General features: G+C 29.0%; 1 protein-coding gene across 6 annotated transcripts in view; it reads left to right on the top strand.

Moving 5' to 3' along the window:
- LOC107454184 (CRISP/Allergen/PR-1) overlaps positions 1–23,881 on the top strand; it is a 65,997-nt gene that overhangs the window by 20,072 nt on the left and 22,044 nt on the right. For 3 of the 6 annotated variants that reach the window (XM_043041031.2, XM_043041030.2, XM_043041034.2), the window contains exons 2-3: positions 18,222–18,550; positions 22,390–22,477. In XM_043041031.2, coding sequence (XP_042896965.1) covers positions 18,230–18,550; positions 22,390–22,477 — 409 coding nt within the window. In that variant the 5' untranslated portion in view covers positions 18,222–18,229. The other 3 variants (XM_043041032.2, XM_071188022.1, XM_071188021.1) reach the window with 2 other exon arrangements.

A 23,881-nucleotide genomic window follows, 5' to 3' on the forward strand; every position in this document is an offset into this window, starting at 1 on the left:
AAACCACCAGAATATGGTAAAATTTACCGTTACTCTATGGCAATACTAACAAGCTCAATAATTTTTACAGAAGCTCTTTAATAATGATTTTGGTGAAATTAACAATAAAATAGTGTTTTATAATAAGTGATAAAATTTGGTATTTTTATCATAATATCTCAGAGTATGGCTTAAAAATCATTTTTTGGTGGCTAATTTTACTTTTCAGTTTTGTATTTTTTCCACATGTGTAGTAATAAGAAATATAATTCTGAAAAATAGAATTTCAGGTTAACCGTCACCATATAAAAAGAAGAATTACTAAATGAATGGTTCAGAGTTCGTAGATATGGTTTTTTTTTAATACCAAAATTATGTTTTTCTTTTTAGAAATATCATTACCATACTGTACGATAACTTTAACAAGAAATCTTTTCTCTTAGAGTTATGAATGGAGGAGTAACATTTTCATTATTTAAGTCTTTTAAAATAACTGATATTGTCTAATGTCAAGATTGCTATTTTGAACAATACCTTACTATATTTTAATTTTTTTCAGCTGTACTTTACTCTTTATTAACCGACTGAATTTTGTTCGTAAAGATGTGATCACCGTGTTTATAAAAAAAGTTGTAGTTTTTTAATTTCTTATTTACGTGATTATTTTATTATTATTGAATAATTAAGTTGATATAAGTTATAGAAAATATTGAATTTGTTATTTTCGTGTTCCGTTGGTAACAGATTTCTTCTTTCTATAAAATAATTTTCAATAACGAAATAATTTATACCATATGTTAACTGTTATTTTGTTCCGGTGTTTGCAGGTTTTTTCTTTCTATAAAATAATTCTCAATAACGGAATAATTTATACCATATGTCAACTGTTATTTTGTTCCAGTGGTTGCAGGTTTTTATTTCTATAAAATAATTCTTTATAACGGAATAATTTGTAGCATATGTCAACAGTTATTTTGTTCCAGTGGTTGCAGGTTTCTTCTTTCCATAAAATAATTCTTAATAACGGAATAATTTATACCATATGTCAACAGTTATTTTGTTCCGGTACTTGCAGGTTTCTCATTTCTATAAAATAATTGTTAATAACAGAATAATTTATACCATATGTTATTTGTTATTTTGTTCTGGTGGTTGCAGGTTTCTTTTTTCTTCAAAATAACTGTTAATAGCAGAATAATTTATACCATATGCTAACTGTTATTTTGTTCCGGTGGTTGTAGGTTTCTTCTTTCTATAAAATAATTCTCAATAAGGGAATAATTTATACCATATGTCAACAGTTATTTTGTTCCAGTGGTTGCAGGTTTTTTATTTCCATAAAATAATTCTTAATAACGGAATAATTTGTACCATATGTCAACAGTTATTTTGTTCCGGTGGCTTCAGGTTTCTTATTTCTATAAAATAATTGTTAATATCGGAATAATTTATACCATGCTAACTGTTATTTCGTTCCAGTGGTTGCAGGTTTCTTCTTTCTATAAAATAATTCTTAATAACGGAATAATTTAACCATATGTCAACCGTTATTTTGTTCCGGTGGTTGCGGGTTTCTTCTTTCTATAAAATAATTATTAATAACAGAATAATTTGAATCACATGTTAATTTTTTGGAAAGTAAAAGTTGTCACTAAAAGTATTGTCGATAAATATAGGATTAAAGGGACGAAGATAATACTTGCTTAACCTTTTCTAGAGTTCTTTTATGCAAATCAACATCGTATGTGATCAAAAAATTTCTCCCTTTTTACATTTTTGAAATTGTCAAAACAAATTCAACAAATTAATCATTCCATTTGTTAAAATTTTTATTTAGTAATATCTATAGAATAATAGTAATAAATTTATTTTTGCAATATATATTATGCATTATTCCTACACGGAAAAAAATTGTCTTGAAATTACAGTACTGTATGGTAATGATATTTCTGGTAAAAAACCATATTTTTGGTTAATAAAACTAAAATATACGGTATTGAAACCATTCATTTGATAATTTTTCGGTTCATATGGTAACGGTTTACCAGAAATTCTGATTATCAAAATTGTAGTTTTCATTACCTCCCATTCAGTATAAAATACAGTACTGAAAAGTAAATTTAATCGAATAAATGATTTTTATGCCACTTTCTAAACTAGATAAAATTACCTAACTATACCATACTTACCAAATTTTATCCCATATTATAAAACCATATTTTATTATTATTTTAACCAAAATAATTACCAAAGCACTTCAATTAAAACTACCAAGCTTTTTGGAGTTCCAATAAAGCCAGAAACACGGTAAATTTACCATATTCAGGTAGTTATGACTAAATTTTTTTCTCAGTGTACACTTTCAGAGTAGTCGGTTTAAGTTTTAACAGTAATATTGGAACTCTAAACGATAATGCAATGAAATTAGCTGTAAACCTAATATTTATGTCAAATCAATATTTTAATTCAAGTTGAACTATAGCATTAAGTATTTAAGTTCAGAAAGGATGAATTTACCCTAAAATATGGTTCCCACTATATTAACATTGCTGTAAATTTTAGCGATATTATGGTTACCAATACTGGTAATATAACAGTATTTGTAAATTTGAGGCTAAAACTTCCAACATAGAAAAAATGACGAAATTAATAAGTATTTGCCTTGATCTTTAAAATACGGGCCAATTTTCCCCCTTTGTTTGTACTTTTGATGTTTTATAAAAAGAGGTATTTAACACAAAAAATTGCTTGATTAAAATCTCAAATTCAGAAGAACTTTTGTGCTTAATATAAAGTAACTACTTCTCTCTTTTTCTGTCATATTTACTGTGTTAATATAGGAAAACAAATAACGAACACTATAAAAAGAAGAGTACACAATTTTATTTTTGCTTCAAGTTTGCAATAACTCCAGCTGCTACTATTTAAAAGCTATAATCAAGTATATAAGATCGAAAACACTGCGAAAAATATCAGAAAACGCTCTTATGAAATGAAATTTGTACTAGTAGCGAGAAAAATTATAACCAAAAAATGTGTGAATTTTAATTTTTGTTTCTGACACTATAAGAAAATAAATACTCAAATTTCACGAAGCTTTCTTATTTTTAGACGAAATCTTTTTCTTATATATGCTCCAAAAAAACATTTCGTCAAAATGACAAAATAACTGTCGTTATTACTCCATAGAAATGAATTTCGTCAAAATCATAGAAATATTTTGTCATTCTATTTTGTTTGAAAAAAAAAATCTCATGGCACCCAACTTTTTGGACAAACACTTTATCGTGTGCACCATATAGCTGGATAAATGTTGCCAAAACGACGAATAAAGACAGATAAAACAGAGAGATACTTTATACACGTACTCGAAGCGGGGTTCGAACCCGTATCTTCCAAGTTCAAAACCAACTCCTTAACCACAATATAGTCCAACCGGATTTTTCAGCCTCTATGTCAGTTCTTTATTCTAGTTTCGTCATTCTAGTTAATACTCTCCCACAATGCACTATAATGAGGTTTCGAGTTGAGGAAACATTTTCGTCCTATATTAGAGAGTTCACGTTTCGTCACAAATCACGTGATTTTGTGACAAAATGCATCTCAAAATTAACGAAATATACGTCAAGGATTTCTGAATCGTCAAAAGTGTGAATTTTATTTCTGATAGTGAATAGTATTTTTTGGCTATAATGATGGGATATCTAATAAATATTGAAATTACATGAAGTGTTTTTTCTTTTAAATTTATCCAATTCTGAATCCTTTTAATTTACTCAATTATTAATTTTCTTAAATTTGTTCAATAATGAACTAAATAATAATGAGTAGGGTAATTAAAAATGTTAGAATCTAATGAATAGCAAGTGAAAAAATTATTTAGGGAACTAATAATTTGTTTAGTTGAGTTAGAAACTAATAATATTGGTTTTTTGCTAATTTAATGTTTAGTAAACTATTTTTGCTTCATATTAGGAAGACTTTTGCCTATTATTTAGCCTATTATTAAGATAATTTTTCGTTTAATCTTTCCTTTTGTAACCAATTTTTAAAGACTAATAATCATGTAATTTTAAATAGGGATGTAAGAAATAGTGATTTGGTCGAATAGCCGAATATTTCGCGGCAGATAATCAAGATTCTTTTTTTACGAAAAATAATCATTAATAAATATTATTTTTATACGTAAATAAGTTTAATCATTATTGAAAAATAATCAAAACTTAGCTGAATTAAAGGGAAAAAACTTTAATAAAAATGTTTAAGATAATCAGATATTAAGATAATAAGAAATATTTAAGATAAAAAAAACTGACAAGCAGCTATTAAAAAAACTATAATTGAAACGTTGAAAAAAAAAAGAAATAGAAAAAAGTATTGTATTAATTCTTAAAACAAAATTTTAGTACTAAAAATAATATTTTTCGCGAAAAATTATCCAGTAGACGTTAAAAGAGACAATGGCTTCTAAAAATGCAGGGCTATCATAAAAATGCCGATAAAAGAGAATATATGCAAAAGAAAACTTAAAAAATCAAAATTGATCTTAATTTTTGAACGAAAGTTTTAAAACTGAACATCTCAGTTTTCCAATTTTCATATTTTCAAGAAAAATTAAAAGTTTAAAAGTCTAATGGAAACCTTTCTACTACCACGTTATAATGAAAAGTTTTTTTTAAAAAAAGACATATTATTGCCTAATATTAAATTGTAATTCTGGAATTGAATAATCATGATTATGGCAATTAAAGATGCTATTATTAAGAATCTACTGAATATAATTTAAAAAAAGTATTTAGGGACATTGTTTGTTCTGTTTTGTTTAGCTGATAATTTGTTTAGCTGAGTTCAAAACAAATAATAGCATTTTTTTGCTAAAATAAATGTGTTGTAAGCTAATTTTGTTTTATATTATGATGATTTTTGCCTAGTTATTTTTCGTTTTGTCCTTTATTTGTTACTAATTTTTAAAGATATATTATTGCCTGATATTAAAATTTAGAAAACTACATGAGAAATTTTTATAACCTTTAGATTATTGTTATTTAAATGACATTTAAGTCAGTAAGTGCTCTGATCTATCTTAAAAAAGTAATATTTTAGTAAAAAAATTGTTGCTTTTGAGAAAAAAAAATTCAAAAATCCTTTAATATTTTATAATTTAAAAAAATTGTATTAAACAATAATGATATATAATGAGGTTATTAATATTTCTTATGACACATTAGTTAAAAATTTCATATTTTATAGCACCGAATCAATATTGTCGTGAATAATTTCGTATTGTTTTGATAGCCATTATTTTATTCAAAAATAATGATTTAAAGTTAAAAAAAAGAGCACAATTCTTTGAGGAAATGAATTTTTAAAGCGAGATAATTTGAAATCATTTCTAAATTTAAATTTCAAGGTTTTGTTTCGAAATAAAATTGCAGTAATAAAAACAAGTTTCGGATAACAATTTGCTGTACTGACATGCCTCGCAAATTCTGCAAAGCTTGAGAACCAGGTAAAGTATGTACATTGATCCGCTGGTTGGTTTTTCTTATACTAAATTGCAGTTTAAATGGTTAGCCTTAAGTCTGCGAATTAATTTCTTCATATAGTATTTTATGATACTAAATGAGATGCAATACCTACTTTTTCTGATTAAACCGGCATTTTTTAAAAAATGAATTTGAGTTTTAGATCCTCAAATTGCACTACGGAACAATTTATTTTTATTTTCAGTTGCTTTCTCTCGCCAAGCCACAGTTTTTTTTCTTTGAAATTACATTTTTAGTATTTTTTTTGTCAAAATGTACAAGTTTAAAAAAGTTATAAATAATAGACAAATTTCTATGACTAAAATTTGATAAATTTATAAGGGCAGTAGCGCACATCATCAGAATTAAAATTGAAGAGCAATCAATGCCGATAAATATATCATTATACTCCGCTAGGTGTGATTCCCTTTTATGAACTGTTTCTTCGTGTGCTTCCTGACAGGTCATCACAGAGAAGAGCCCCTTGCGGCGTGTGACGACATTCCCAGGAATGGCTTTTATCCAGATTACCACCTTAATTATCTTAGAAAATTGTGACAATGCTAAAGAGACCTCGTGTTATGTATAACGTTTTCAAAATTGTGCATTCCTACAAAAAATACACTAAAAATGTCATTAAAAAAATCTCCAGTTTTAGGAACTTAACTAATTTAAGATTTGAAGCAGGACCAAATACTATATGTTTTCAAAACATTTGCTCCTTAGTCTTAATGAAGATTCCTTTATCGATAGGTAAAATATGATCCCAAAAATATGAACTGACGATTGCAAGGTTGAACAATTTCATTTTTTTGAATAATTCACCCTCCTCTGAAACTATTTAAACTATTTAATTTGCATCTATCAATCTATCTATTTATCTATCGATATATACATAGGATTCCCACCAGCTATGAAAATGTAATCTTCTAATATGTCCATACATGATAATATAAAGTATAATATGAACCATATCATATAATATAAAATTTAATATGATGGAAAATATCCAAATTAACAATTGCATAATTCAAGTCATGGCACACATATAAAGTTATTAATTGCCATTGATTACACCTAAAAAGAACTATCACATATTATATTATATTATAATTATCTAAATATTATAAAATTCTAAATAAAGTCAATTCTAAAAGAGTAAAAAGTAATGTTTTATTGATGAATATGAACACGAATGCAAGGCACACCACAACATGTAAATTTGAAATTCCATTCTTTAAAATAATTTGTATCACTTTCAGTTATTCCATTTAAAATCTAATTGAGCTAAAACCTAACCTACGCGTAAAGCAATTAAATTAGTATAACAATTTTTAATGCATAAAATTCGATGCAAAACACTATTTTTCGCTGCTATTATGTAACTTCTAAACATATTTCAAAGCGACAATTTCGATCTCCATGCAAATGAAATTGTAGAGCATTTGGCAACAGTTGTCGCCGTGCTACCATATTTTTAAATGCTACATATATATTTAAAAATTACTGAAAAATGCATCCAAAATATGTTCTTTTCCATCAAAATAACATAAAATTGGTCAGTGATGCCATGTGTCTTTCAAAAAAAAAATATTTTTGTTTTTAAGCAGAAAAACTTAAATTGTATTTTGTAGTTATTTAAAAAGCCAGTTTTTTCGGTATTGTATTTATGATAGTATTTGTTGTGTTTATTTCAAATATGTTGCGATGATCTGATAAATACACCTACTCAGCTGTAAATGCGTTAAATGCAAGATTTAATATTATTTGTACGTCATTGTCCCTGAGAAGTATTATTTTTACGATCAGAGGCAAAATGATCTGGAAATGTCAATTTTTTTTAAATGACGTAAAACAAGTATCTACACTTCTTATGATATAAAATATGACACTTTCAACGTAATTATTTTTTTATAGATGATATACTGGTAATAAGGAGTTACAGACTCAAAATAATTGAGCTTTATACAGAAAAATATTCACTTTAATGTTGTTAAATGATAGTCATTTAATCCTTAATTTTATTAAATATTTTTTTTAAATTTTTAAATTACCTTTTAAAACATAGACGTACAAAATTTAGGAATTGTTTTTTATTATTTGCATGGCAGTTACCTGGGAAATGCTCCAATCAAGTACATTGTTAAATTTTATAACCTTCCCTTTTTGACCCAATTTCGAATTTCCGCTACTAATACTCAATTTCATAGCCTTGTAATTTCGAACACAATTCAGAAGACAAGGGAACTCTTGTATCAAGTATTGGGAAAATTTGCCTTTTTGGAGGACTTTATGATGGAACTAATACGCATTTGCTTTACATGGAGAGGAAAGCTGCGAAAACCTCCCACGGTTAGCCTGGCAGCAAAGGGACTCTAACCCATGATCCATCTACCACTGGCGATATTTCACGTCAGTGCTGTGGTCGGTGCGAGCCGTGTATTGAATTCGTATCGACCAGCCATCATGGAATTCGAACCTGGTTCATCTTATTGAAAGGCGAACTCTCTATCCCCAGAACCACCATGACTCAAAGTATTGTTTAAAGAAATTTGGATGCTCTTTTGTTTGAGGATATGAATTTTGTTAAAAGTATTAGTCTAGCCGTGGAATCTAAGGGGATAAACCACCATACAAACAGTTTGGCACCTGGTTCAATATATAAAATTATTAGTTGCCGCTACGATACCAAACTTTTTCATATTTAAAACTGAAGAAATCTGTAACCAACTGATACAATCTGTTTCAATAGTTACAGATTTTATTTAACAGAAAAAAATGTCTCTTTTGACCGACTACGATGCAGTTTAAGAGTAAATTTTTGTATTTTTAGAGAACAGAAATTTTCTGTGGAAAATTAATGAATTATTACGTGTTTGTTTTCTTAACAGAAATTGTTTTAGTGTAATCATCATCATCCACCCCTCATAGACTTTATAAACTCCGAAAATTTTATGAGGTATTAAAAAAAAGAAATAAAAATTAGTGTCCTAAGGAATAATAAGCAAAAGATCATGACATATGCGAACGTGCATTAGGTGTTATTGCTGGCGCATGTATTATATGGACATGATTCAATGTTCTCGTAACAGACGGCTGTAGTAATAAAAAGAATTCAGCTCTTTCACGAGCTGCACTAGAAGTGATTAAAGGAATATTTGGTGGAGGATTTATGCAAAAAATTATTGGTTTGAATCATTTCATTCTCTTAAGATTATTCAGCTGAAAATCATCCGCTGAAGTTCTTCCTTGTCCAAAGATAATACCCTAGTTTACTAAGGGTATTAAAAGGTATTATATTCAGATTTCTTGCGGTTTCTTGTGCACGCGGTTTTTAAATATGTCAGCTGTTTTGTTTGAATTAGCTGCAGAATATATTAATTATTTTTTTTAAGTTGTATTATATCAGGTTAGATTTCTCCTGTATTCAAGTAAATGAAAATCTTTAAATTTTTTTGCAGAGTATATTAATTATTTTTTTTTAAAATGGTAATATATCAAATTAGGTTTTTCATGTATACAAGTAAATGACAGATCTTTAAATTTGCTGCAGAGTATATTATTTTTTAAATGGTAATGTATCAAATTAGATTTTTCCTGTATACAAGTAAATGACAATTCTTTAAATTTACTGTACAGTATATTAATTATTTTTTTTTAAAAATTTGTAATCTATCAAGTTAGATTTTTCTTGTATACAAGTAAATGACTTTTTTTAAATGGTAATACATAAAATTAGATTTTTCCTGGATGCAAGTAAATGACAAACTTTGAAATTTGCTGCAGACTATATTAATATTTTTTTAAAATGATAATATATAATATGAGATTTTTCAAGTGTGCAAGCAAATGATAAACCTTTAATTTTGTTGCAGAGTATGTTAATTATTTTTTAAATAGTAATATATCTGGTTGGATTTCTCCTGCATACAAGTAAATAACAAATCTTTAAATTTGCTGCAGAGTGTATTATAAATTTTTTTAAATGGTGATATATCAAATTAGATTTCTCCTGTATTATTCTAGTAAATGGAAAACCTTGAAATTTGCTGCAGAATATATTAATTATTCTTTTTTTAAATTGTAATATATCATGTTAGATTTCTCCTGTATACAAGTAAATAACAAAGCTTGAAGTATATGTGTTTAACTTTTCAATTATAAATAATTGTTTGAGTTTCGTATTTTAGAATTTCAAAATTGTTCAAACTAAAAACTATTTGTTTAAATTAAAAGCTTGCTTAGTATTAAAAACTAATCAGAAATTTATATAAAGATTCTTAATATACATTTAAAATGTCTGTAAATTCTTCATAAAAATGCTCTATTTGTAAAGTATTATTTCTTAGAAAATATTTAGCTGATTTATTTCAAAAGTATCATAAAATTGCTGAGTAGCGTTACATCAAAAGGCTTTACTTTATAATTCAAAAAGTTTAAACTAATTTTATGAGTTGACAATATTAAATAATAACAATTATTGAGTTAAATAATAGTAAATAATGATAATTAAGTTAAATTATAATTAATAAAATAATTAAGTTAAATAATCATTAATAAAATAATTAAGTTAAATAAAAATAAATACTAATAATTTATTCCAGTACTTATTTATTAAGGGTATTTAAAAGTATTATATACATATATTTTGTGGTTACTTACTTTGCCCCAAGTTTTTAAATATGTTTGCTGTTTTTGTTTGTATTAGCGGCTGAGTAAAAGAATTATTTTTATAAATTGTAATATACCAAGCCACATTTCTCCAGTATGCAAGTAAATAACATACCTTGAAATATATGTGCTTAACTTTTGAATTATTAATTACTGTTTGAGTTCTGCATTTTAAAATTACGTTTATAGTTTATTTATTATAACAAATAATCAGAAATTTATCTAAGAGCTGTTAATGTACATCTGAAATGTTTATAGATTTTTAATGAAATTTTTCATTTTTTGAAATATTATATGTTAGAAAATATTTAGTTGATTTAGATTTTCTCTTAAAATTGCTGATTAAAATAAAATAAAAATGCTTTACATCATAATTCAAGAAATTTAAACTAATTTAAAGAATTAGCAATATTAAATAATAATAGTTATCGACTTAAAACTAAGTAATAATGATTAAGTTAAATAAAAATAAATACTAATAATGCAATAATAACAAGTAATAATTAAGTTAAATGATATTAATCAATAATAAAGTTAAATAATAATAAATAATAGTTATTAAGTTAAATAATAATGATGCTGTTGTTGTTGATTTACCTTGCACTAGAGCTTCACAATGGGCTATTGGCGACGGTCTGGGAAACATCCCTGAGGATGAACTGAANTTAAGAACTTAATAAATAATAATTAAGTTCAATAAGAATGAATAATAATAATTAAGTTGAATATTAATAATCTATAATTATTAAGCTTTTTTTACATTTATATTCATTTGGGTTAAATTTAATACTTAATTTCAAAAAATTATGGATGCCACAAATAGTTTCAGAAATTCGGTACTCGAATTTTTAATCATATTTTTGACTTCAAAATTACTGAGACTTACGTCGTGGGAATTTTTTTGAAAGCTAAATTAGTGAGGCACTATGCAATGTGCTCCTTATGATCATTAATTTATTATGACTTAATGACCTAGGATCATTTTGTCTACTTTCTTATTAAGGCCTAATGTAAAGAAATATTTTTGACTACTAAATTATTAAGGTTTTATGCAAAGTATCGCATATCCTCTGCTGTTCGGACAAGACCACACAGAGCCTCTGAGATGTTATCGGACATATCTCTGAGTTTAGCACTTATCGGACATGTCCCTGAGTTTAACACTTGTCAGACATATCGCTGAGTTTAGCACAGTTTCGGGACTGATCGCATTCTATACCACCGTTAAGAAATGATGGGTCCCACCTGAAACCGAACTAATATTTTTAAAATTCAAACAATATTTATTGAACAAAAAATTAACTATTCCAAAAACTTATACTAACTGGTGTAAATATATATATGAAAAGACAATTTGCTTGATGTTTAACTCCTCTGAATTTAATAATAAATGTAAAAATTAATTGATTTTAATAACTAATAATGATGAGCTAGCAATTGAAACGCAGAGTAATTTATTACTATCTGAAAGAAGGAAAAATAATTCTGATAATATATGTGGGGTGATAATTACGTGTGGAGAGTAATTTATTACTATCCGCAAGGAGAAAAAATAATTATGATAATATATGTGGGGTGATAATTATATGTGGAGAGTAATTTATTACTCTCCGCAAGGAGAAAAAATAATTGTGATAATATATGTGTGGGGATAATTATACGTGGAGAGTAATTTATTTCTATCCGCAGGGAGAAAAAATAATTCTGATAACATATGTGTGGTGATAATTATATGTGGTGGAGAGTAATTTATTACCATCCGCAAGGAGAAAAAATCATTCTGATAAAATTAGCATACTGTATGATAATGACAGTTCTGGTAAAATAAGTAATATAAAAAATTTTTGAAGTCAATTTCTACTTAGATCAGAAAAGAAAATAATATTTTTGTTGGAGCCCTGTTCACATGGGATCGATCAATCAAGAATTCTCTAGAAATGTTGAGATTCAACAGTGTCTCTGTGACGACAACAACCTCTAAATTGTTAGTTGGCCTAGGCAGCATGTAAGGATGCTTTTCTGTGACTTCATGTCACTAAAAAGTCAATTTCATGTCATTAAAAAGTCATTTTAAAGTCAATTTCTACTTAGGTCAAAAAAGAAAAAAATTATTTCAGTTAGAGCCCTGTTCGCACGGGATCGATCAAACAAACATTCTCTAGAAATGTTGAGATTCGACAGGGTCTCTGTGACGACAACAACCCACCTCTAAATTGTTAGTTGGTCTAGAGGCAGTATGTTAGGAAGCTTTTCTGTGACTTCATATCATTAAAAAGTCGATTTCATGTCATTAAAAAGTCAATTTCTACTTAGGTCAGGGAAAAAATATTTTAGTTAGAGCCCTGTTTGCACGGGATCGATCAATCAAGAATTCTCTAGAAATGTTGAGATTCGACAGGGTTTCTGTGGCGACAACAACCAACCTCTAAATTGTTAGTTGGTCTAGAGGCAGTATGTTAGGAAGCTTTTCTGTGACTTCATATCATTAAAAAGTCGATTTCATGTCATTAAAAAGTAAATTTCTACTTAGGTCAAAAAGGAAAAAAAATATTTTAGCTAGAGCCCTGCTCGCCCGGGATCGATCAAAGAAGAATTCTCTAGGAATGTGGAGATTCGACAGGGTCTCTGTGACGACAACAACCAACCTCTAAATTGTTAGTTGGTCTAGGCAGCATGTTAGGAAGCTTTTCTGTGACTTCATATCATTAAAAAGTCAATTTCATGTCATTAAAAAGTCAATTTCTACTTAGGTAAAAAAAAAATATTTTAGTCAGATCCCTGTTTACACGGGATCAATCAATCAAGAATTCTCTAGAAATGTTGAGATTCGACAAGGTTTCTGTGACGACAAGAACCAACCTCTAAATTGTTAGTTGGTCTAGGCAGCATGTTAGGATGCTTTTCTGTGACTTCATAACATTAAAAAGTCAATTTCATGTCATTAAAAAGTCATTTTAAAGTCAATTTCTGCTTAGGTCAAAAAAGAAAAAAAATATTTCAATTGGAGCCCTGTTCGCACGGGATCGATCAATCAAGAATTCTCCAGAAATGTTGAGATTCGACAGGGTCTCCGTGATGACAGCAACCTCTAAATTGTTAGTTGGTCTAGGCAGTATGTTAGGATGCTTTTCTGTGACTTCATTTCTACTTAGGTCAAAAAGGGAAAAAAATATTTCAGTTAGAACCCTGTTCGCACGGGATCGATCAATCATGAATTTTCTAGAAATGTTGAGATTCGACAGGGTCTCCGTGACGACAACAACCTCTAAATTGTTAGTTGATCTAGGCAGCTTATTAGGATGCTTTTCTGTGACTTCATGTAGGTCTTGTGCGAAGAGTTCTGTTTGTGCACGGAATCCATATTGACCAAGTACTTCATCGAACTTGAGGAATTTTGGTTTGATTCTCGCTATTAGGCGTATTTCAACCTAAGTCAATTCTTGCAGCCCTCTTGGTATAGTTCCAGGATCCGAATTGTTCTAATAAGCCTTCGGCGGCGAATGATCCTTATTGCTGTTGAATGGTTTGATTCTTGCTAGTAGGCTTATTTCAACCTAAGTCAATTCTTGCAGCTCTCTTGGTATAGTTCCAGGATCCGAATTGTTCTAATAAGCCTTCGGCGGCGAATGATCCTTATTGCTGCTGAATGGTTTGATTCTCGCTAGTAGGCTTATTTCAGCCTAAGTCAATTCTTGTAGCTCTCTTGGTATAGTTCCAGGATCCGAATTGTTCTAATAAGCCTTCGGCGGCGAATGATCCTTATTGCTGTTGAATGGTTTGATTCTCGCTAGTAGGTTTATTTCAACCTAAGTCAGTTCTTGCAGCTCTCTTGGTATAGTTCCAGGATCCGAATTGTTCCAATAAGCCTTCGGCTGCGAATGATCCTTATTGCTGTTGATGTGATTTTTGCAGCGATGACATAGTAGAAGCATTGGCTTGTTTCTTAATTCATCCGGAAAATACGCCTCCGTTTCTGTGAAAAAAAGGCATTATTAATTAAGTTTAATTATAATTAATTAATATTTAAAGAAACTGTATTAACAACAAGTAACATCCACTACAAGTTTTAAATAATGTATTTGAACTTCAGTGGATGAATGACAAATATTTCATTAATGATTGAAAATTTGAACAAGATATATAAATATATATAGGGAGATTGTGAACTAATAGTAGGAATTGAAGAAAAAGCAAAATTCTGGTAGTAAAAAACCAAAATATATGGTAATTAAACCTTTTTTTTGATAATTTTTTCATTCACATGGTAGCGATTTAAAGGTAATTCTCTTTTTCAAAATTACAGTTCGTGTTACTACACCTACAAAACTTAAAAGCAAATATAACCGAATGAATCATGGTTCTTACGTCATGCTCTAAGGCATCATGTTAAAGTTTACCAAATTTTACCATTTTATTCTGGTAGTTTTGACTATACTTTCTTTTTGAGTGCGATGGTTATTTTTTCATTATTGGAATGTACTTCGCCAAATTATGTTAACTTAGTGTATTGGGATATCTTTTTTTTAAGAAAAAGTTTTTCGTATATTATTTAATGAATGCTTATTTTAATAATAACGACAAGCATCAACTGTAAAAATTTTAAGACATGTGAGAAGCAATTATTTCTTGACTAAGATTTCACTTTCAAAAAAAAATATTGAAGAAATACAGATTTAAGTAACGATTTTTTTTCTCAATGAGTTTTAAAAGTTATTTCCATTTAAAAATGAAAAATAATGAGCATATTTATAATTAAATAACGATTCTTTCTTCTCAATTAGTTTAAAATGCTATTTCATTTTAAAAAATATTGAAGAAATGCAAATTTAAATAACGATTATTTTTTGTCAATGAGTTTCAAAAAATATTTCCGTTTAAAAATGAAAAATAGTGACCAAATTTATAATTAAATAATTCTTCTCAATTAGTTAAAAAAATTATATCAATTTAAAAAAAAATGTTGAAGAAATACAGATTTAAATAACGATTCTTTTTTCTCAATTAGTTTTTAAAAGCTATTTCCATTTCAAAATGAAAAATATTGAAAAACTATGTATATTTAAATAACGCTTCTTTTTTCTCAATGAGTTGCAAAAGTTATTTCCATTTAAAAAGGAAAAATATTGACGAAATTTATAATCAAATAACTATTCTTTCTTTTCCGCCAATTAGCTTAAAATGCTATTTCAATTAAAAAAAATATTGAAGAAATGCAAATTTAAATAACGATTATTTTTTGTCAATTAGTTTTAAAAGTTATTTCCATTTCAAAATAAAACAAAATATTGAAGAAATACATATTTACAATAAATAACCATTTGATGAAACCAGATTTATGAAAAAAGCAGAATAGAGAAAAGGAAAATTTTTTTCCTTTAATATAGTAGGTTCTATATAAAGAATTTTTAAAGATGCTTTCACGGTATGCGTCGTGATGTTAAAATGGAAAATTTTTTGAGGCATCAATATTTTAAATTTTTAGAATCCAAGAGAGAGTATTTCAGCATATCTGTATTTTATAGAAGTAAAGCGTGCTTGATTGCATTTAATATACAATAGATTAAATGATAGTGTACATGTTGCGTCAAAAATATGGTAAAAGAAAGAAAGTGTATATAATGCAAGAAATATATTATAAAGGAAATTAAATTATGAATACTGCATGAAATAAAATGTAGAAGAAAAAAAAGTACACTTCAAGAAAATGAATAAATTTGAAGAAAATTGAAGAGTAAATAAACTTTCCACTTTTTTTTGAGTGAATAAAAGGAATGTTGTAAATTAGATATTTGTTTACATAGAAGATTGCAAATACTATACTCATTTCAAACTTATAATATGCATAGTTTTATGCGTCAGAATTAAACCTTTTAAACGTTTACAAACCGCGTTATTTTTAAATTTCAATATAAGCCAATTTTTTATTTATGTTTATTTCAGATAAATTTTATGACTCTCATATTATTTAGTATATTTCTGATCAGTCATATCTCTTGACTTAGGGAATGATTAATTTTAATTTAATGATTATAAGTTCTCTTGACTTAACTTAATGATTAATTTTCTTTAAAAGAAAAGTTGTTTCGAAATTGAAAATTAATGCCAACTAATTACAAAATATTGCCTAGGTCTAATATAAAATAAATTTTCACACCCGGGTGCCAGATGACGCAACACAGAAATAAAATTGCTCTCATATTGACTAAATTAAATTTTAATTGAACCTTTCAATAGTTGAAAAAGTGTTAAAGGCTGAGATAGCCTTTTTGATAGGATGTTGCATTCGTGTTCATGAGAACAGGAGTTTAAATATAGCCGGCCGAAGAGTCCCGTGCTTTAAATAGTGTCTGTCGGGGTCACAAAGTCCCCCAAATTCCCATAACAAATCAATATCTCTGAGGGAACTGAGTTGGAGATTTATCGTTCTCTGGTTCAGGTTAAAATTATGATTTGCGGATGAATGTTTGGAGTGTGAAGGAGTCCTCCCTGTGAAACGGATTGTGACGTATGTGTGTCGCAAATTCGTATTCTAGGCCATAGATGGCGCCATTGAAAAATAAGAAGCACAACCTCTGCTTCACTTGATTTCAAGCAGGCTTGCGGATATTGACAAGTGGCATATGTAACAACAAACAACGACAACAAGAAGCATTAAAAATGATTTACATTGCGAAATTATAATTTAGAGTGATCGTATAAAAAAATTTTGTAATATAATTTTACTTTGTTTCTTGGTCCTAATGTTATTGTTTGCATAAATTATGACTCTTGATATAAGGACATAACTCTGCAAGTTGTTTGAACAAATTCTAAGGGCCGGGATAGCCTGGTCGGTAGGGCGCTGGGCCCATCTCCGAGAGTTCGTGGGTTCGAACTCAGCCGGCCGAAGACTCCCCGTGTAGTAAAGTGACAGATGCACATTAAATCTGTCGAGTCGCAGAAGTCCTCCATGTTCCCATAACAAATCAATACCTCTGGGGGTACTGGATTGGAGATCGATCGTTCTCTGATTCAGGTCAAAATTACGATCTGTGAATGAATGAATGGGTACGTCCTTTAAAACGGGTGCAACGTATGGTGTGGCAGAAGTCGAATTCTTGGCCATAGATGGCGCCACTGAAAAACAAGAAACGCACACTCTGCCTTAAATTTGCCAGGTTTCACCAAGCAGGCTTGCCCGTGTGGCAAGTGGCATTAGAACTAACCAATTAACCAACTTACAAATTCTAAAAAAACACCCCAAATAATGAACTTACTTTATACACGATTTTTGATTTTCATCAATTCAAATCACCAAAAAATCACCAAATTTAAATAGTTTAAATTTTTATTAGTTAAAAATCCACTAAATTTAAATCATTTTATTTAATCGTTATTATAAAGAAACCACCATACAAAATTATTAGGATAGCTTTTATATGTTTTTAAAATCTTGCTTGTAGTTAAAAATTTACAAGGAGAAAGAAATTCTGGTAAATTTACCGTACCGTATGGCAATGACATTTCTGATAAAAAATGATTAATAAAACCAAAATATGCGGTATATAAAGCATTCTTTTTGGTATTTTTTCCGTTCGTATGAAAGCAGTTTACCGGAAATTCTAGATTTCAAAATTACAGTTCCTATTGCCAGACATATATGCAATTAAAAACACAAAAATCAAAATTAAATTAACAACATAAATGGTTTTAGCGCCACGCTCTAAGATATCATGCTAAAATCACTGAATTTTACCATGCTTACCAAATTTTGTCGCATATTATAAAGTCCTATTTTATTGTTAATTTAATCACTAAAGTGCTGCAATGAAAATTACTTAGTTTTTCGGTGTTCCCATAGAGCCAAAGATACGATAAATTTTACCATATTCTGGTATTTTCGCCCGTACTCTTATCTCAGTGCATAAAATTTTGTAACTTATTTAAATTATCAGTTAAGTTAACTATTTATTAATTGTTTGTTGCAAATTTATTTTAATTAATTAACTTAATCATTAATTAATCGTAATTTTTAATTTAATTAACTTAAATCATATTCTCTTTCAGGTAGGAAAATGGGGCATCCAATACTTTCAATCGCAATACCTCTTCTGTTGACTTTTTGTTGGGGCTCTGAAGCAGCAGACAGCAGCTCGTCAGTAGCAGACCTGCAAAGGTCTCCCAATCGAGCTGATTGTCCAAATATATATCGCAGATATAGCACTATGCATTCAGCGTGCCAACCAAAAAATACATCATGTAATATAATAAGGTCTCAGTTGACGCAACAGGAGATTCAGCAGGTTCTAGAGCTTCACAATTCCTTCAGAAGTGTAATGGCTACTCAACAGGAAGAGAGTAATGGTCTCCCGCCTGCAGGTGATATGATGCTAATGGTAAGTAAAGATCTTTAAGATCACAATAAAGAATGTTATACACTTATCATCCCTTATGTACACCGAAGAGCCATTACATTATGACCAACCTCCATCTATAACAATGGGCTCCCCTAGATTTTCATGGTTTCTCGCCCAGGAACAATGTTTTCATAGGGCACATTAGGACCCATAATTCTCATGGAACAATCCCTGACGTCTGTAAGCTACTTGAACATAGTTGCAGACCAGGTTCACCCATTCATGGCAACAGTTTTTCCTGCGGGGGATGTTGTTTACCAACAGGATAATGCACCACGACATAAGGGTCGAATTGTCATGGATTGGTTTGAGGAACATTCCAGTGACTTTCAAGTCATGTCTTGGTCCCCAAATTCACCTGACCTTAATCCAATAGAGCATTTGTGGTTCTACTTGGAAACATGCTATCCCCTTGCAATGTGAGAGAATTGCAGGATCAGTTGGTGAGCACTTGGTACCAGATACCTCAGACCACCTATCAGCACCTTGTGGAGCCAATGCCACGGCGGGTGCTAGCAGTTTTGAGGGCTAAAGGTGGTCCTACATGTTATTAGCAGAGTGGTCATAATGTAATGGCTCTTAGGTGTATATGTATCTAGAAATCTGAGGTTAAAACAGTTAACACATTACCCAGAAGGCATGTAACCTTAAGCAAACCTTGAGTCGGAATTTTCTTTTTATTACCACGAAAATGTTTGTACTAAAAACCTTTTTTCAATGAAGCAAAAATATTGCAGTTTCAAACCTTTCATCCTCAAAGGATTGTCACTTAAGTAAAATGGCCACTTAAGTCCATAATGACGTTGTAACTGAAGTCCCACTAGAGATAAGATCAAATTGCTTTGTCCATTAAAATTTCATGACAAAGAGGATTTTAGCTGAGCATACAAGACGTTGCGAAAAGAAACCTTATAATTACCTAGATTTAAGATTTTTTTACCTTGAGACTAGTTTTGTACTAAAAACCTTTTTTCAATGAAGCAAAAATATTGCAGTTTCAAACCTTTCATCCTCAAAGGATTGTCACTTAGGTAAAATGGTCACTTAAGTCCATAATGACGTTGTAACTGAAGTCCCTCTAGAGATAAGATCAAATTGCTTTGTCCATTAAAATTCATCGGATATCACTGTAGATAACCGCATAGTTACTGAAAATACCACTGCAGAATATTTTTCATCTCAGATTTGAAAAAGAAAACAAGCCTAATTTGCTACTGTGAGGAGAAATTGAAAATTCATTTTTATTTCCTAAACTTATTTACTGACTTGTTTCAGAATCTTAAAAAAATTGTTTGTCAATCTGCAGATGAATAAGCAAAAGAAAATTCATGACTTTCTTTCAAAATTACAAGTTAGTTATTTCAGATATCACTGTAGATAACTGCATAGGTACTGAAAATACCACTGCAGGTTTTATGGGAATCTGCAGAATATTTTTCATCTCAGATTTGAAAAAGAAAACAAGCCTAAAATATTACTGAGAGGAGAAATTTAAAATTCATTTTTATTTCCTAAACTTATTCACTAACTTGTTTCAGAATCTTAAAAAAATTGTTTGTCAATCTGCAGATGAATAAGCAAAAGAAAATTCATGACTTTCTCACAAAATTACAAAAAATATTCTTTCATTTTTTGGAATTTTAATAAATAAAGAATCCACAAGAGAAGAAATATTTTCAGAAATAAATACCGAATTCCTGAAACATCAACGTTTATTTACAGACTTTATGCAGACTTATTAAAATAATAAATTTGTAAAAACATTTTTGAATGTAATTTTTATCTACCTTATATTAACTAATTTCATTGTAAGTTTATTTTTCATTGTAAGTATACTTTCATTAAAAGTATATTTTTCACAATATTTGTCTCTGTCTGAATTTGAATTAATGAAAATGTACTCCTGAGTAACTTTGCAAGTTCTAGTACCGAGACAACTACTATATATCACTCAACTACTATATATACTGCTTTATAACACTTAAGAACATAAGCAAGTAAAGATAAAATGCACTGGCTGCATGACAACTTCATTCAGGAGCAACTACTATACATACTACGATATATAGCACTAAAAAAACTTGAGCAAATGAAGATAAAATGCGCTGGCATGCATGACATCTTCATCAAGGAGTAACTACTATATATACTGCTATATAACACTTTAGAACATAAGCAAGCAAAGATAAAATGCACTGGCTGCATGATAACTTCATTAAGGAGTAACTACTATACACACTACTATATATAGAACTCAAAAACTTGATCAAACGAAGATGAAATGGGCTGGCATGCATGGCCTCTTTATCATGGAGCAACTACTATATATACTGCTATATAACAATTTAGAACATAAGCAAGTAAAGATAAAATTCATTGGCTGCATGACAACTTCCTTCAAGAGCAACTACTATATATACTACTATATATAGCACTCAAAAAACTTAAGCAAACGAAGATAAAATGCGCCGGCATACATGACATCTTCATCAAGGAGCAACTACTATATATACTGCTATATAGCAATCAAAAGCATAAACAAGTGAAGATAAAATGCACTAGCTGCATGACAACTTCCTTAAGGAGCAACTACTATATATACTACTATAGCACTCAAGAACTTGAGCAAATTATGATAAATTGCTCTGGCATGCATGGCATCTTTATCAGGGAGATATCAGGGCAGGAGCAGTTTCTGTAGACTGGTGTCATATAATCAAAACAAAACTTAAGAACTCAACAACCTCAATAAAATTCTAATGAATTAGAAAAAGGAAGCAAGTCAGATGAAGCCTAGATATATTTATATACATTATATGGAAATTTAAAATAAGTTGTGAAGCAGTTCCATGAATTGCGCATGTAGCATCGAGGTACACAGAACACTAAATATAAAATAAAAGTAAATTGAAAACAAAAAAAGACCTCAAAAATTAATAAAAACATTGTTTAAAAGAAGAAACTACTAAATTAAAACTGAGAATTATTAGTAAAAAATTCATTTTTTTAAAAAATTAACTAAATTAAAAAGGAGATTAGCGAAGAAAGCATGCAATTTATTTTTCAACTCCCACTGTTAAATCATCTAAAATTGCTTTTTGACCTTGTATCAATACCAAGAAAGCAAATATTTTAATACAATAGAAGAGCACCAAAAAGTGAACCAGGTGGCGGAGTACCTTATGAAATTAACTAAAAAGCAAATTAACGAGAAAACATACAATCTACTTTTAAACTAATACGATTAACTCCTTAAGAATTGCTTTTAGTCGTTGTATTAATACTAAGAGAGCAAATATTTTAATACAATAGAAGAGCACCAAAAAGTGAAACAGGTGGCGGAGTACCTTATGAAATTAACTAAAAAGCAAATTAACGAGAAAACATACAATCTACTTCTAAACTCACACGATTAACTCCTTAAGAATTGCTTTTTGTCGCTGCATTAATACTAAGAAAGCAAATATCTTAATACAACAGAGGAGCACCAAAAAATGAGATAGGTAGCGGAACACATTATGAATAAAATGATAAAATCTATCATGGTGTACTAAAGATGCATTAATAGTGATTTAAATACATATCGTATTTCAAAGAATTGAAAAAATCAAATATGTTATAATCTCTTACAGGATTTAGTGTTGGGAAAATCAGCATCACGAAATTGTAAAATCATTTTACTAAAAATAAATTTGAGAGGGCTAACAATAAATCTCTTTTTTCCCTTTGGCTTCAAAAATAAATAAATAAATAAATAAATAAATAAATAAATAAATAAATAAATATTGTTTCATCTGCTTTTCCACTCTTTCTTGCAGGAATGGGATCACGAATTAGCTAAGGTTGCGCAGCAATATTCTGACCTGTGTATATATGCTCATGACAAGCCAGATGAAAGGAGAGTTAGTGAGTAATTATTATTTAAATTATTATTTGATAAATTATTTACGTTTATAGGTAATTGTTAAAGTTAATAATTAATATAATGAGGAATAAAATTAAAGAATTTTCTTTCGGGTTAGAAAAACTTTTTTAAAAACTTCTTTTACTAAGTTATTTTTTGTAATGAATAAGAACTTAATTTTATTTTGCTCTAAACTTATTTTTAATCACAAATATTTATTAAATTTTTTGTTTAAATAAATGAATTAATTGCATTTAAAAACCACTATTTCAAGCTAATGTTATTTAATGTGCTAATGATACTTTGAATACAAAGTCGTTATCGAAATCCTTGAATAATTATCGATAAAGAAAAAAAAAGCAGTTTTGATTATCGGAAAAAAGATAGAGTTTCTAACAATTGCCTTTAATTCGTCAATAGTCGTTAGTTTTTCATCACTAATATTTGCTTTGAATAATCGTTAGTTTTTCATCACTAATATTTGCTTTGAATAATCGATAGTTTTTCATCACTAATATTTGCTTTGAATAATCGTTAGTTTTTCATCACTAATATTTGCTTTGAATAATTGTTTATAAACACTAACAATTTTCTTCAACGGGTAAACTGTTTTTTTCCCATCCCCTTGTAATGAATAATGAATTACCGTTGTCAATAATAATCAGATATTGTTAATTTTTTTTATTTAAATGTTAATTAGTGACCCTAACGTGGAAGTGCGTTTGATTCCATTTTTATAAAATATTTATTAAGAGAGATAAGTACAGAATATCTAGTATTGTGCTTTCTAATAAAAAATATTGACGTTAAAAAGAAATATGATTAATTGGGCTCCAACTATGAAAATAATATTTTCTTCAAAAATAAAAACTTTTATATTTCAAGAAAATTACATTACTTGATTCTCACAAATTAACGATAACCTATTTGTTACTCAGTCAGATTTTGTATGACTACACATGTTGTAGGTGGAATAAAAGCATACGCTGAAGACGGGATTAAAAGCATCAAAGAGACCATACTATTTGCTAAGTAAATTTGAAATCAGCAATTTCGTTTTTATGCGAAGTAAAATGAACTCAAATACATTTTTCGATATTTTATATTTTATTACTGCCGTTGAGCAGTCGACCCAGTTTTTTGGGTTTACGATTACTAATGTTCAACTCCGTAGCCTTGTAGTTTTGAGTCCAATCCAGAAGACAAGTGAACTCCTGCATCAAGTATTGGGAAAAATTTGCCTTCGGGGAGAACTTTTTGATGGAACTGCCCATCATTTGCGCTACATGGGGAGGAAAACCACGAAAACCTCTCACGGTTAGCTTGACAGCAAGGAGACTCTAATCCATGATCCGTCTGAAACTTGGGACATTTTCGACATTCGAATCTCTATCGCCAAGGAAAAT

Source organism: Parasteatoda tepidariorum, chromosome X2, assembly GCF_043381705.1.
Source record: "Parasteatoda tepidariorum isolate YZ-2023 chromosome X2, CAS_Ptep_4.0, whole genome shotgun sequence".
In the NCBI taxonomy this organism is placed as follows: Eukaryota; Metazoa; Arthropoda; class Arachnida; order Araneae; family Theridiidae; genus Parasteatoda; species Parasteatoda tepidariorum.